Raw genomic sequence first — 16,376 nt, forward strand, 5'->3', positions numbered from 1 at the left:
GTTCTTAACCTGAAACTGTTCTTAACCTGAAGCACCACTTTAGCTCATGGGGCCTCCTGTTGCTGCTGCGGCGCCGGAGCACGATTTCTGTTCTCATCCTGAAGCAAAGTTCTTAACCTGAAGCACTATTTCTGGGTTAGCGGAGTCTGTAACCTGAAGCGTATGTAACCTGAAGCGTATGTAACCCGAGGTACCACTGTACATTGTTGGAATAAATAAATATTGCCTGATTTTTATGAGCTTTGAAACAACGCCACTGTACAAATCAGGCGAGCAGCTTCGGAACCTTTCACTAGAAAGCCCCTGGACACAGAAGCAGACAGTAAGATGTGTCTTACTTACAATATATTTACGCTGTTCTTTTTAGCTACTTTTTGACTCCCCTTACCAGCAGGGAGAAAGATGTCCAGCTCTGGAGCACCTCACTTTATTAATGAAGGCAGCCATGTTACTTAAATAAAATACTCCATATGGGATAGTAACACTTTTAATTGCTCTTGTGGGGGGACTGGCAAGAAAGCACATTTATCATTGCTGAGTCCTCCCCTTCTGCAGGGATAATACTGTCATCGCTGAGTAAGGATGGCGGACTGGTGGTTAATGAGCACAACTACCGTCTCTCGAGTTTGGGTATGACAGGAAAGTGGGTGTCAACAACTACTACCAGGGAATGCAGATAATTCTCAAGAGATCTCAGCTGGTTCTCTATTTAAACTCATCTGACAGTAGTGTGATTTCTGAGCAGAGCTAATGCCTAGCCAGGTTTCCTGTCTCCCAGAGTGGGTATTCTGAGACCCAAACTACAGATTATACCAGAGCCACTTATAAGGTTAACACAACAGCTACTGCTCTGCTGCAAAAAGCATCCTTGAAATGGGCTGGTTTCAAGCGGCAAATCTGCTTGCAGGTTGGGGCAGATGAGAGATGTTAGGGATGGAAGAGAAATTTAGTTTGGCTGGGATTTTAATGTGAACCTGCCTATTTCGCACATTCCAAAACAACGTGCAAGCTGAAATAGGTATCCTTCAAAATTCACACTGTGGTGCAGTTCATTAACCAAATACTGTGTACAAAAAAGTCCGTATTTGGGGGGAGTGTGCATGAAATGTGTGTATTAGTGAAAATAATAAATAAAAGGCATTCTATTCAATTGCATAAATGTGTCTCTCAGGCGAAACAGCATACAAAAATGTGCGTATTGGGAGAAACTGGCACTAAAATGCTTGGAAATTTTCATGAGGACTTAAAAAAAATTGCAGACAGATGCAGAAATGTGGAGACTTAAGACTGGAGGAATGAGAAAATGAGAGAAACACAAATTGACAAATATGTCCACCCCCACAAGGGGTTTGGGAGAAAACAGGAGGTAGGTAAAGGGTAAAGCCACCCCTCTGCTGATTCTCTGTTGCAAATCAACCCCCAGTGATGGCGAAATCAGTTGGAAGCGGAGAGCTTAAAGGGGGAAAGTTGGGGGAGATGGTGAAGCACCCTCTCCTATCCCATCACCTCTCCACTGCACATTTGCCCCTCCTGAGGTTGCTTTGAAGACGTAGCCTTTTGGACAACATTACACATGTCTACAAGGGACGCGGGTGGTGCTGTGGGTTAAACCACAGAGCCTAAGGCTTGCTGATCAAAAGGTCAGCGGTTCGAATCCCTGCGACGGGGGTTAGCTCCCGTTGCTCTGTCCCTGCTCCTGCCAACATAGCAGTTTGAAAGCACGTCAAAGTGCAAGTAAATAGGTACCACTCCAGCAGGAAGGTAAATGGCGTTTCCGTGCGCTGCTCTGGTTCACCAGAAGCGGCTTAGTCATGCTGGCCACATGACCCGGGAGCTGTACGCTGGCTCCCTCGGCCAATAAAGCGAGATGAGCGCCGCAACCCCAGAATCGTCCGCGACCAGACCTAATGGCCAGGGGTCCCTTTACCTTTACACATGTCTACACTGTAACATTTGGCCCTGGACACTTCATCTTAGTATAGGTTTAGGTTGATGGAATGCCCACAGCTACGTCATCCCCTACAGGGGTCTGCAACCTTTAAGACAAAAAGAGCCACTTGGACCCGTTTCCAAAGGGGGAAAAAACTGGGAGCTGCAAAACCATTGCGACATTTAAAGCATGCACGCCACTGCCCTCCGATCTGACAGCGGGCGGGAAGGTGACGTCGGGACGGTGCGTTACTGACACACGCACCGCCCCCATGCGACGTCACTGTCAGTACAGCACCCGCCACAGTGGGGAGTGTCGGGGCGCACAATGCGCCTCCTCCCCTCGCTAGTATCCGCCCCGGAGCCACAGCAAAGGTGTAAAAGAGCCACATGCGGCTCCGGAGCCGCGGGTTGCTGACCCCTGCCCTACAAACACCTGCTCAGACGTCGTGATGGACAGTGTGCCCACTCCTTCCATCATCAAACTGTTCTATCAAGAAGCGTCCCTAATGAGCAACCAAAATCTCCCCTGCTCTAACTTAAGTCTAATAGATCTAGGTCTTTCCACTAGTATGTATCAGGGATTCTCCCCGCCTACTTAACGGAGGGGAACTCTTTTTGCAGTTCCTGTTGGCTGAAAAACTGGGAGCAAAAAATATTTGTCAATATATTGCAAATTACCACACAGGGCCCCTCCAAGCTAGTGCTTCGTCGACAATAATGTTCTGGACACAATTAATTCTATGCAGGTGGTGATTTGTTCTACTTTGTGTGATCTGCGGTGCTTCCTGGTCCAATCTCGCTACTGATGTTGTTCAGAGGGGTTATATAACCCCTCAGAGGGGTTAGAAGAGTGACTAGTGGGGTGCCACAGGGTTCTGTCTTGGGCCCGGTCTTATTCAACATCTTTATCAACGACTTGGGTGATGGACTCAAGGGCATCCTGATCAAATTTGCAGATGACACCAAACTGGGAGGGGTGGCTAACACCCCAGAGGACAGGATCACACTTCAAAACGACCTTGACAGATTAGAGAACTGGGCCAAAACAAACAAGATGAATTTTAACAGGAAAAAATGTAAAGTATTGCACTTGGGCAAAAAAATTGAGAGGCACAAATACAAGATGGGTGACACCTGGCTTGAGAGCAGTACATGTGAAAAGGATCTAGGAGTCTTGGTTGACCACAAACTTGACATGAGCCAACAGTGTGACGCGGCAGCTAAAAGAGCCAATGCAATTCTGGGCTGCATCAATAGGAGTATAGCATCTAGATCAAGGGAAGTAATAGTGCCACTGTATTCTGCTCTGGTCAGACCTCACCTGGAGTACTGTGTCCAGTTCTGGGCACCACAGTTCAAGAAGGACACTGACAAACTGGAACGTGTCCAGAGGAGGGCAACCAAAATGGTCAAAGGCCTGGAAACGATGCCTTATGAGGAACGGCTAAGGGAGCTGGGCATGTTTAGCCTGGAGAAGAGGAGGTTAAGGGGTGATATGATAGCCATGTTCAAATATATAAAAGGATGTCATATAGAGGAGGGAGAAAGGTTGTTTTCTGCTGCTCCAGAGAAGCGGACACGGAGCAATGGATCCAAACTACAAGAAAGAAGATTCCACCTAAACATTAGGAAGAACTTCCTGACAGTAAGAGCTGTTCGACAGTGGAATTTGTTGCCAAGGAGTGTGGTGGAGTCTCCTTCTTTGGAGGTCTTTAAGCAGAGGCTTGACAACCATATGTCAGGAGTGCTCTGATGGTGTTTCCTGCTTGGCAGGGGGTTGGACTCGATGGCCCTTGTGGTCTCTTCCAACTCTATGATTCTATGATTCTATAGTGCAACAAAAGCGAAACAAAAATAAAGCGGAACATTTCTGGTATAAAAAATTATGGGATTTCAGTAGAAAGTTAAGGGATATGCACTGGCTGGAAATGAAGCAGTGTGACCACTGTGAAAATGGGAAAGTATATGGCAAACCATAATGAATATGCAATAAAAAGGACATATGGAGGAACTCTTAGTCTGCAAGTATATCCTGATCTGCTTTCTGACCACGCCTGGCGCCTGCTTTAGAACAACCCAACTTTATGGTGTATATCTTGTGTGTGTGTGTGAATGTATGAATATATCCCACCATTCACCAAAAGGTACCAGGTCAGAATACAGGGTTACTCATATAAAACCATGATTATAACAGTAAAGTGTCTGTGTGTGTGCGTGTGTGACAATTCCAAATAATACCTGTTACACCGTCAGGACAAGTTCATAACAGTAGATTGAGTGCTGACCAGCAAAATTTAATTTTAGATTCACATCAATACCGCTTGAAAACAGGTTTATGCAAACAAATGTATGTGTCACTTTCTGATTTATTGTTCCTTCTAATGTGGTATGGCATCTGGCACTTTTTCACAAATGTGAGATGAGTTGATGTCAAAGATGAGGCAGAAAATTCATACAGAAAGTGGTGGCGCATGTTTTGCCTTAAAATAGCACACAGCACTATAGAAAGGTCAAGGAGTTTCACATAATTCTCCTATCATCCTTACACCCACCCTGTAAGGTTGGCATAATTACCCCCGGGTTGCAAAAGGAGATTGAGCAGTGCGAGAAGCTGACTTGCCTATGGGTATCTAGCGCGTTTGCTGTATGAGCAAGGTGAGATTTGGTTGTGTTGTGTGCCCCTCTCCCTACTCACTGCTTCATAAGCTGGAACCAAATTGTTATGTACTGAAGTTCTCACCCTGGGCCAGCAGGGGGATACTGTAGATAGTTTTCACTCAGGTCCACATATGCAAATAAGGAATTGAAAGTGACGTTCAGTGATTGGATAGTTACAGAAAGTTGTTACTGTTGCGTTGTAGTGGAGCTCTATATAAGCAGGCTGGCTGAACCCTTCAGTTCAGTTCTGTTCTGGCCTGTGAATAAACAAGAGCTGTCTGAAGAATCACTGTGTTGTCTGATATGTTCACCCACAACTTAACACAAATCATCCCTTTTTCAGTGTGGTACAAGAGACTGCCTGTAGCTGAAGAGCTTGGCCGCTGAATCAGGCCAGTAGCCCATCTAGTCCAGCATCCTGGTCTCACAGTGGCCAGCTAGATGCCTATGGGAATGTCACAAACAGGACCTGAACTGCAACAGCTCTGGTAAGCTTTGCCCACTCTTTCCTCCAAATGTGTCCCTCCTCATAGGAGCATAAAATATGTGGAAGCGGGTGGATTTACGCTGCGAAAACCCAAGCAGACTGCGCAGAGCTCCGGAAGCATCTTCTCAAAGTATAAAAGGCTCTCTTCCCATGTGTGATTCCCAGCAACACTGGATTCTGACAAGATGGTGATTGCAGGCTGACTGATCCAGCAGCACCTCAGCCCCATCTGCACTATACTTTTAAAGCAGTATCATACCACTTTAAACACTCGCGACTTCCATCGAAGAATCCTGCGACGTGCAGTTTGCTGAAGGCACTGGGAATTATTCTCTGAGAATTGTTCACAATGCCCAGAGTGGTTTTAACAATCAATCCCTCTTCCCACTGGGAATTTTAGCTCTCAGGGGTGAACAAGCATCTCCCAAGAACTCTCAGTGCCCTTAATAAAGGATTCTTTGAAGGAAGATTTGACTGTATAAAGTTGTATGACAGTAAGAGCCAACCCAATTTTGCTTGTTTGCTTTTCGCTCACTCCCCACCCTTCTTTGTCTAGCCTGATGAAGAATTTTGGAAAGCTCAAAAGTGTGCTTGGCATTCCGTGACATTTTGGTTGGTTCTAATATAGATACTGCCCAACTGTGGGTTTGGGAGTTCTTTTCCGTATGGAGACTGGTTTTGGTTTTGACAGATTAACATGTCTCCCACCCAGCCCAACAAGCTAACCTAGCAATTGTTCCCCACAAAATGTCACTACTTATTTCTGTTGGCGCTGCACAGAGTTATGTCCACAGACTCTAAGATCAAAGAATTTCACATCACTTTCATTAGTGCCACATTTGGCTTTCCTGGTCGTGGGTTTCCCCCCCTCCTTCTCTTTTCTCTTCGTTGATGGTTGAGTTGAGGTAAATGACTGTTTCTGTGTGAGACCCCCTGACGAAACATCATGTTAAAATGAGGCCAGTTATCTTGCCAAATGTTTGCATTGCTTTGCATCAAGCATGACTCCCTCCTGTGCCAGAAATAATCTTACATGGCATTAATCAGATTTGCCGAGCAATTGAAGCAATAATTCCTCTCTCAGCACAGATTTAACTGGATTTTAAAACTCCTGCCATGCAGGAAACATTGCCTGGTTAAGCCGATGCATCCTGTTGGGGGGAGATGCACACTAAATAAAAGTTCTAAATTATGAACAACAAAAGAAGTGAGCATTTTTTCTAAACTGCCTCTTGCAGAAAGCTGGAAGACTGTGGGGCCCTCCACAATGGTGTGTTTTTGTGGGTATATGCTGCAATAAGAGTGCCTAAGTGATGGTTCTATGCTAGACTGTCCATACATTATTCTGGTTTATTGTTCTTTAATGCTTCCCCAGTGTTATTGTGTTACGGCCTACTGGGTTGCTGTTGTTTTATCCTGGTTTTGTTGCACTGTAACATCCACCAAGTGCGATAGGGAGCCCCGTACTGCAGAGCACAAAGAAGGTTTTTAAAAGTCCCCTTCTGCAACCCCTCTCCCAAGCTGCTATTAACCCTAGCTAGGAAACTTCCAGAGCTGCCAATCAGTTTCCATCAGGGTCATGGCAGAACGAATGGGTTAAACCCCATCCCTACACACTATATGTGCAGATGACACAACCTTGATGGCAGAAAGTGAGGAGGAATTAAAGAACCTTTTATTGAGGGTGAAAGAGGAGAGCGCAAAATATGGTCTGAAGCTCAACATCAAAAAAACGAAGATCATGGCCACTGGTCCCATCACCTCCTGGCAAATAGAAGGGGAAGAAATGGAGGCAGTAAGAGATTTTACTTTCTTGGGCTCCATGATCACTGCAGATGGTGACAGCAGTCACGAAATTAAAAGACGCCTGCTTCTTGGGAGAAAAGCAATGACAAACCTAGACAGCATCTTAAAAAGTAGAGACATCACCTTGCCAACAAAGGTCCATATAGTAAAAGCTATGGTTTTCCCAGTAGTGATGTATAGAAGTGAGAGCTGCACCATAAAGAAGGCTGATTGCCGAATAATTGATGCTTTTGAATTATGGTGCTGGAGGAGACTCTTGAGAATCCCATGGACTGCAAGAAGATCAAACGTATCCATTCTTAAGGAAATCAGCCCTGAGTGCTCACTGGAAGAACAGATCCTGAAGCTGAGGCTCCAATACTTTGGCCACCTCATGAGAAGAGAAGACTCCCTGGAAAAGACCCTGATGTTGCGAAAGATGGAGGGCACAGGGAGAAGGGGACGACAGAGGATGAGATGGTTGGATGGTGTTCTTGAAGCTACCAGCATGAGTTTGATCAAACTGCGGGAGGCAGTGGAGGACAGAAGTGCCTGGCGTGCTCTGGTCCATGGGGTCACGAAGAGTCGGACACGACTAAACGACTAAACAACAACACACACTATAGTCTCAGTCCTGATTAAGGCTGCACCTCCTGACAGCCAAACTTGTTAAAAATAAGGAGTGGAGAAAGTTTTTCAGTGTGTGTGGGGGTGTCACAATACCTTAGTGGGAAGTTATTGCTGGGTGCATTCCAAAAGTGAGCAGGGCCACACAATACTTTACAACACACACCTCTTAACACACAACACACACTTGATGCACTGTCACAGACACACAAAGACTATGACCTCCCTAACAGGTTCCCCCCACTCTTCAGCTGATCCACATAGATCAGCTAAGGAGAGAGTTGCTTTCATCCCTTTTGCGAACATACCACAGTGATCTACGGGATCATCTGAGAAGTAGGGAGGTCTCAGTTTTCATCCCCATCCTGGAAAACACCCAATGGAGTGCTGCAATTGGAAGGAAACCAGTCTACAGGGTTGTTGCTTTATCATCATTAAAAGAAAGAAAATGGAAGAGGCTGTTAGGTTAGCTGAAAGGGCTTCATGGGCCAGATCTGGTCTGCAGCCATATACCTCCACCCAACATTAAGCACAAATACATATTTAAGCTCTCAGCTGTTCACAGATCCCAGCAGCTCCTGACACAAAGCTAGCTACGAGCAGGTAGGGTGGTTTTTGGGGGGGAGGGGGAGAGAACTCTACTTCGATAGAGGTTTCTAAAACCATGCATAGTGTGAAGACAGTGGATAGAGGGAGAAATTTACAGTAAAAGCCTCCCATGAGCGAGGAGAAACCTTACCTAATAACTAGGAAGGAAAGTGAGGAAGCAACTCAGAACCAAGTAAGTAAAACTAAATTGTAGACGAGAATTGAGGGACGCCCTATACAGGAACAGTATGTCCAACTTGAGCAGGAAGCCCTCTTATACTCCTTCCGGTCAAGAGGGGTCCACTAGGTGGGTGAAGTCAGTCCCAGGTCTGAGGACATTTCACCAAGTACCACCTGCAGTTTTGCGGCTCACCACATGAGGCAGCTGTTTACATATATCAGACAAGTTACTAGATAGGACTTTTTTTTCCCCTTTAGTTTAGGGAGGGAGGGAGCCAAATGGAAAAGTGATAAAGGTTTCTAAAATTGTGCACAGTGTGTGGAGAAGTAGCTAGACAGAAACACTTCTCCCTCTTTTGGAATATTAGAAATTGGAATTACCTGTGAGATTCACTGACAGTAGCTTCTTTGGTGGCAAAAAATACTCTTCACTTTGAGTATTCATTGTGTAGGATTCTTTGCCACTGGGTGTGATGATGGTCAAGAGCTTAGACGGCTGTTGCAGAAGATTAGAGCAAAACCCTGCTCACAGGGAGGTCAACAGCCCTCTCCTGCTATTGTTCCCCTGCAAAAACACTCAGAAGCAAATGGCTGAACTAGAATTTATTAAAAAATTTCCTAGAATTTATTCTCTGCCATCCCAGCTCTCTAAATTAGCATAGCAAAGCCAGGAAGATTGTGATCACTACTAATACCTCTGCTGTGGTGGATCGTCACCATTTTTATCTTTTATACACTTGAGCTTTGGTTAAAAAGGCCACAGACTATCTCTCTCTCCATTGCATGGCCTTCTGACCCTACTGTTTACATTTTTTATCCTTCAGTGTGCGCATGAGCGCTAGACGATAACACGTCATGAGTCTGACAAAGACAACAGAAGATTATGCCACAAGACATGGTTAGTCATAAAGGTGCTGCCTACAAGATTCTTTTTTGATGCGACAACAACCTTGTAGCGTTGCGTGCCACTATGAGGTGTTGGTGGACAAGCCTACAGGTACTCGTAGGACTGCCTTGCTATGGTTCTCTTCATTCCAGGCTGGGTGGCCTCAGAGTATTTTGATGAGTGGCTGGAGTGGTTAAAGTGTCAGAGTAGGACCTGGGAGACCAGGGTTCGAGTCTCTACTCAGCCATGAAGCTCACTGGGTGGCCTTGGGCTTTTATTTCACAGAGTTGTTGAAGGCTCTGTTGTCTCCTCCAGATTCACTCCACCCAGGTCTCAGTAACACACACCAGGTTGGCTCCCTCATTCAGTATCCAATTATGGATCCGTATGGACTCTTTGTGAACCAACCTGGCAGTGCACAGCCAGACTGTTGACTACAGAGGCAGAACAACTGAATCACAGGAAGGGTGAGGGATAATAAGTAGACACCTGACCCCTGTCCTTCCTTTCTAACTGCCTGCTCACCCACACACCATATTTCGCCAGTCCTGTAACTGCCTGAATTAAAGTTCCTTCCACCCACCACTCTCTTTCTGATCTTATTTTCCCAAAAGCACATGCCAACAACATAATCCAACAATAGAGTAACACACCAACCCATCACGCAAGTGTGCTTTCTAGGAGAGCATCCAGTTCCTACATAGGTTGCCCTCCCTTAATGTAAGCTCTCACCAGAAGATAGATGAGAGTAAGTTGGAAACAAAACACCCTCTTGACAAGATCTCCCTCTCACCAAGGAGGGTCCATCAAATTCACACACACCATGCTCTCATAGCGCTCACATAAATGCAAATTCAAACAAAGAGAAAAGGGTAGTGTCCTCACTACAGACCCCAAGGATCCTCCCCTTCCTGTGTTATCCTGCTGCACTGCAAGTCCTTATTAAGTAGCTAAAAGGTAAAGGGACCCCTGACCATTAGGTCCAGTCGTGGCCGACTCTAGGGTTGCGGCACTCATCTCGCTTTATTGGCCGTGGGAGCCGGCGTACAGCTTCCAGGTCGTGTGGCCAGCATGACTAAGCCGCTTCTGGCGAACCAGAGCAGCGCACGGAAACGCCGTTTACCTTCCTGCTGGAGTAGTACCTATTTATCTACTTGCACTTTGACGTGCTTTCGAACTGCTAGGTTGGTAGGAGCTGGGACCGAGCAACTGGAGCTCACCCTGTTGCGGGGATTCGAACCACCGAACTTCTGATCGGCAAGTCCTAGGCTCTGTGGTTTAACCCACAGCGCCACCCGTGTCCCTTAAATAGCTAGATGGCAGCAAATGAGCCACAGGCGCTTGCGGCCGCCTATCTCCCTCCTTGCGGATTCTGCCAAGACCCACAGATGCAAAGATTGTAGGGCAGCCAAGGAAAGGGTGGGCAGGTCTTTCCCAACCTCCATGCTCCTTATATGTTGTTATCAGTTGTGTTTTGATGTGTTTCCAGCTGCCTTGAGAAGGATAGCCCTGCAAGGTGGCTACAAATGCTGGAATAATTTTTTATTTATTTTTTAAACCCACAACCTCAAGGGCTTTAGACTGCTGCTGTTATGTACTCTATATAGAACAACCACTGCTTGACTGTTTTTTGATCCAGTTCCAAGCAGATTAGCTGCGATGCAATTTTCTTCCAACTTTCATATTCATCTAGATCGACTACAATATCCAATAGGGTTTTGCATTCTGAGTTAGTGGCGCTCCTTTATCCAGTTTTTCATTCGGCAAATGATTTATGCAAGCTTAACTTTACACACTGTGAAGAACCCTATTGGTTTCAGAGGAGCTTACTCACAGCATGAGACATTAGCCGAACGCATAAATCATTGCAGAAGAGTGCTCTTTGAGGCCTATTTTCATTAGTATATATATTTTTGAACAGCAAATGCAAGGAATCGAAACTTGGAATTAGCAGCTAGTAAAACTTCCTTTCAAGGATCCAACTGCTTTCGTTAGGCATTACATGGCACTACCTTGTGTTTTTGTGTCACACTGTTAACATTCCTAGCACTGATGTGGTGCTATAATTTAGTGCTTTTAATTGGGCAAACATTCCCAGTCCAGACCATATTTCAGAAATATAGCATTAACAAAAATGTTCAACATCTGTGTTTTTATAGGAATGTTTACCTACCTTAGAGTCAGTGGTGGGAGACCAGAAAAGGGATAATAAGTCAGGATTTTTGTCAAGTTTCATGCGCCGGTCAACATTTGCACAGTAGTCCGCAGTGAGGTGTTGAAAAGCAAGTTGTTAACCGGTGATAAGAATTCCACATTTGTTGTTTTGTTAAACAATGGTCACCTTTCTTTACAGTTAGTTTTATCACCATAGCCATATATTTGAATTTCAGCAAACGTGGGGGGGGGGGGGACTGCGTACCCCGAATGCTGTACCAACCAATTTATAATGAGATTAACATCTTGGTCCTTTAAATGCTTTTGCAGCAGTTGTGCAAATAGTGGCGTATGCCTCTCCAGCTTACAGATGCATCTTGTTTTTATGGGCCTGGCTACTCATTTGCTTCTTCCCAACCTCAGGTTCTGATGTAGCCTGGCATTTAATGGTGAACAAATATGAGGGGACATAAAGTTGTTAAGTGTCCTTTTTAACTTGGTGCTTCTGTGTCTGTTAACAGCCTGACACCCAGAAATCAAGCAGGTGTATCTTTTCCAGACATGCATATTTATATGTTGTTACAATAACATAACATAACATTATATTATATCACTGTATATTATATGATTTGATATATTATTACTTTGTATAATCATAGAATCATATCATAGAATTGTAGAGTTGGAAGGGACCACAAAGAAGAGTTTGGAAGAAGAGTTTGGATTTGATATCCCACCTTTCACTCCCTTTAAGGAGTCTCAAAGCGGCTAACATTCTCCTTTCCCTTCCTCCCCCACAACAAACACTCTGTGAGGTGAGTGAGGCTGAGAGACTTCAAAGAAGTGTGACTAGCCCAAGGTCACCCAGCAGCAGCATATGGAGGAGCGGAGACGCGAACCCGGTTCCCCAGATTACGAGACTACCGCTCTTAACCACTACACCACACTGGCATTCTCTGTGGCAGTCCCTAATTTGTTGAATTCCCTCCCCAAAGGGATATGTCTGGCACCTTCATTGTTCAGCTGTTACATATTGTCCATTGTTATGCTGAAGATGCACCTCTTTACCCCATGATTTGATGCTTGCCCTATCTATCTATCTATCTATCTATCTATCTATCTATCTATCTATCTATCATCTATCTATCTATCTATCTATCATCTATCTATCTATCTATCTATCTATCAATCATCTATCTATCTATCTATCTATCAATCATCTATCTATATCTATCTATCATCTATCTATCATCTATCTATCTATCATCTATCTATCTATCATCTATCTCTCTATCTCTCTCTCTATCTATCTCTCTCTCTATCTATCTATCATCTATCTATCTATCATCTATCTATCATCTATCTATCTATCTATCATCTATCAATCTATCTATCTATCATCTATCTATTATCTATCTATCTATCTATCTATAGAAGACATTCTAGTTGTGACGGTAACTTGTTTGAAATTTTTTAATACTGTTGTTGTAACCTACTCTGGGACATTCTGGTGCCAACAACAATTTACCACCTTTTTGCTTTGCCTTGCAACTTTAGACATTATTGATTATTACTTTTTATATACTCATGTACAGGCTGCCTGACAATACAAGAAGACTAGTCCCTGCCTCAAGGAACTTACAATCTAAAATTCAATACAGGTGAAAGAAACAACAGAGGAAGAGGAAAATTTATTCTGAAAAACTTTCACCAGCCACTGTTGATTTAATAGTCTCTCAAACAACAACTGTTGTCATATTTTAGGGTTTATTAATGTTGTGTGTGTGTGTGTGTGTGTGTGTGTCCTACTATTTTTTCTAGAAAGTTTTTTTTTAAAACTTTAATTTGTATGTCACTTTGGGCACACCGATAAAGAAAAAGTGAGTCCTAAATCATAGAAATAAATGTAAATACTTTTATGTACATTTCCCAGAAACCAATTCAGCTTATCTTTACAATGGCAGGGACAAATGAAATAAACCCAGTCTTTTCCTTAGTCTTATGTTAATTGGTTTCTCTCCTATTGTTGCACCGGTGACAATGCTGAACTTTATCTGTAGGATCAGTCTCCAGAAGAAGAAGAAGAAGAAGAAGAAAATAATTGCTGATGGGTCTGTTTACTTGAATACAAGGATGGATGCAGTCCCAGGAGGCACCAAAATAATGCTGCAAATGGAGCAGAGCTTGTGTAGCTGATACCTTGGAGGCCTGTTGTAATAAATGCCCAGCTCTCTTGGGAATCAGGGAAGACAAAGCAGCATGCAGCATAGGCATCTCTGTGTGAATTTTCTCAGTGTACCTAGAGTCCATTGCAGTCATGTGAGCTTTGTTCGCTGGCCCTTTTCTCTTTTCAGTTGTCAATATTAGCACCAGAAGTGACTTCTGACTTCATGGGAACCAGGAGGGGGAGAGGGGTGAGTCATTGCTCTTTTAAGCCACATAAGCGCTCTCTCATGGCATGGCTTTTAAAAGCAACACAAAGAATTGGATCTATATGGGTTCATCCCAGCCAGATGCTGAATTCCTTATGGGAGAAGCTGACCGTGCTCCATTCCCACACAAATCAATGAATGAGCCTCACCATGGGATGCAGAATCCGAGCTCTCCCCTGCCCAACACACACAAAATAACCACTCACTTGGCATATGACAAAAACAACCATGCAAAAAATAATGATGATGATGTTATACTTCGGTACTTTCTGAAATCTGCAAACGACAAAACAGTCCTTGCAAAAATCCAGCACAGAAAACATAGCACAGAGGAGGCAATTATTGCAATGTCTATTTCTTAAAATAAATGTGGTCTGTAGAAAGGTGTCAGCAAAAGTACGTGCATTTTTGGAAAGAGAGAAAGGCACTTTTAAAAATGCAAGGTCCTGCAGCTTTAGAAGCACGGGTATCAGGCCAGGAAAAAAACAACCCCCAAGGTGCCAGTGGAGAGCCAGTGTGGTCTAGTGGTTAGAGCGCTTGGAGACCAGTTGTCAGGGCCACCCAAGGTCCCAGCTCACAAGAGACCAACGCCAAGTCCAGCTTATGTACAAAAGCTTTTATTGAAGAACATTGTTAGCTCCACATCCGAGGCGCGTGACCCCACGTCTGTTAGGCTTAGACCGCTGAAGTCCCTTCTGAATTCATGGGAACCAGTTTAAGAGGCTTGCGCTGGACCACCTCTTCCTCTCCTTCCTTTTCCGCAGGGTCTTTCTGCCCCCCTGGGTTCCCTCCCTCCGGGATTCCCCAGAGGCTGAATCCTCTGACGCCTGCTCCCCCCTCCTCCGTGCTTTGGGACCAGGCTCCTCCTCCGGGCTCTCCTCACTTCCGCGCGCCTCCACATTTGAACTTGGCGCGCGTATGCTGCTTCTGACCTTCCTTTTGACAGTTACACTGCTCTCGGTACTACTCTCCGCCCCTTCCGGCAGGATGTCTTGCCCCGATCTCCTTCCCCTCTCTGCTTCCTGCTCTGCTCCGTCTGACACACTGGGAACTCCACCCCCTTCACTCCGTTCCGGCGGAGAAGCCGGTCCCGATCTCCAACTCCCACTGGGGGTTCCCCTGCTGCTGCCCTGCTCCTGACTACTCCCCCCTGTGGCTCCCCTTGGCCTGACCAGGGGCGCTCCCTTTTGGGAATCCTCCGATTCACTGGAGAGACTCATGGAACCCCTCGACTCGTTGTCATCTTCTTCCTCGTCGCCCTGTGATCCTTCCCCCTCGCTCTCAGTCTCCTCCCTCATCTGCGCCTCTCTCCCTGAACCCCTGACACCAGTGTTCAAATTTCCACTTGACTACAATGCTCACTGGGTGATCTTGGGCCACTCACTGTCTCTTGGCCTAACCGACCTCATGGGGTTGTTGTTGTGGTGGGTTGGTTAACATGAAGAAAAGAACCATGTACCCCACCTTGAGACCCTTGGAGGAGAGGTGGGAAATGAAGGGAAATTAAGCACTTGAAAAAGTAACTGGTGCAAGTGCAATCCTATGCATTACTTACTCAAAAGTTGTAAGTGCCATTGGATGGGATCAAGTAACTAATCCCACTAGCAAAAGACTTCACAGGGACTTAACTGCGATTCCTGTATTGCGGGGGCTGGACTCGATGACCATTGGGGTCCCTTCCAGCTCCACAATTCTATGATTTTATTACTTTTGCAAGCACAACATGGCTTTCTCCCTTCCTCCACATTTCCCTTGTGCCCCTGAAAATTGGCTCTGGGGGTTCAAGAGAATCCCCAGGACACAAGGAGCGGGGGTGTTTTACGTGACAGGCTGAAAAGCTTCCGCTGTTGGAATGATTGCCATAGGGCTATGTTCAATTCTTCCCATTGTAGCCAATGGTGTGGCTTCCTGGTAAGTGTGTTTAGGATTTTAGCCTTGCTGTGTATATAAGCTGTCAATGCCACGAACAGGGGTGGCAGAGATTCTCACCACCACTCTGTTCCAAATACTGAAGCTGACCTGCACATCGGTGGAAACTCACTTCAACACTCTGTAGCTGAGTGTCCTCCAGCACACTTGAGTGCAGCAGATGAGTTCGGAGATTGTAGGGCAAGTCATGCGGCACACCCAGTTCCGACACCTCACTGTTGCTCATCCGTATCTTCTGCCTGAGGGCAGCTGCCTCACTCTGCCAGTCATGGGGAAAGCCCTGTTTCATCAGATGCACTTGATGTTCTGCTGTTCTCCTGAAAAGCAACACAGGTTACCTCAATACACAATAATAATAAAAATAATAAATTTTATTTATACCCCACCCTACCCAGCCAAGACCGGGCTCAGGGTGGCTAACACCAGGTATAAAAACAATTGATTAAAATACAACTTAAAAACAAGGTTAAAATACAACATTAAAATGTAGCCTCATTTCAGTAGAAACTCAAATCAAAAACTTTTTGGGGATGAAAACATCAAATCTTCACCAAGGCCAACTATCCAGACTGGTCCAATGTGGGCCAGAAAAAAGCCAGGGAAGTCCCCAAATAGGAGTTCCATCACAAGTTCCATCAGAGAAGGAGAAAGAAAAATGGAAAGAGGAAAGAGGGGAAGGGGATCAAGTTGATTCCAAGCCAAAGGCCAGGCGGAACAA

The 16,376-nt window shown here is 45.1% G+C and overlaps 1 protein-coding gene and 1 long non-coding RNA gene across 5 annotated transcripts in view; one reads left to right on the forward strand and one right to left on the reverse strand.

The window, feature by feature from the left end:
• BCL2L11 (BCL2 like 11) overlaps positions 1-16,376 on the forward strand; it is a 94,681-nt gene that overhangs the window by 33,679 nt on the left and 44,626 nt on the right. For all 4 annotated transcript variants that reach the window (XM_077925492.1, XM_077925493.1, XM_028724931.2 and 1 more), the window contains exon 2: positions 4,934-5,078. In XM_077925492.1, coding sequence (XP_077781618.1) covers positions 5,032-5,078 — 47 coding nt within the window. In that variant the 5' untranslated portion in view covers positions 4,934-5,031. The remainder of the gene's footprint in view (positions 1-4,933; positions 5,079-16,376) is intronic.
• On the reverse strand, positions 13,199-16,349 carry LOC114594801 (uncharacterized). Its single transcript, XR_013392119.1, has 2 exons — positions 15,771-16,349; positions 13,199-14,005 (listed from the first exon to the last, which is right to left on the reverse strand). It is a non-coding gene; the product is annotated as an uncharacterized LOC114594801 (long non-coding RNA).

The sequence above is a fragment of the Podarcis muralis genome, chromosome 3, assembly GCF_964188315.1.
Source record: "Podarcis muralis chromosome 3, rPodMur119.hap1.1, whole genome shotgun sequence".
In the NCBI taxonomy this organism is placed as follows: domain Eukaryota; kingdom Metazoa; phylum Chordata; class Lepidosauria; order Squamata; family Lacertidae; genus Podarcis; species Podarcis muralis.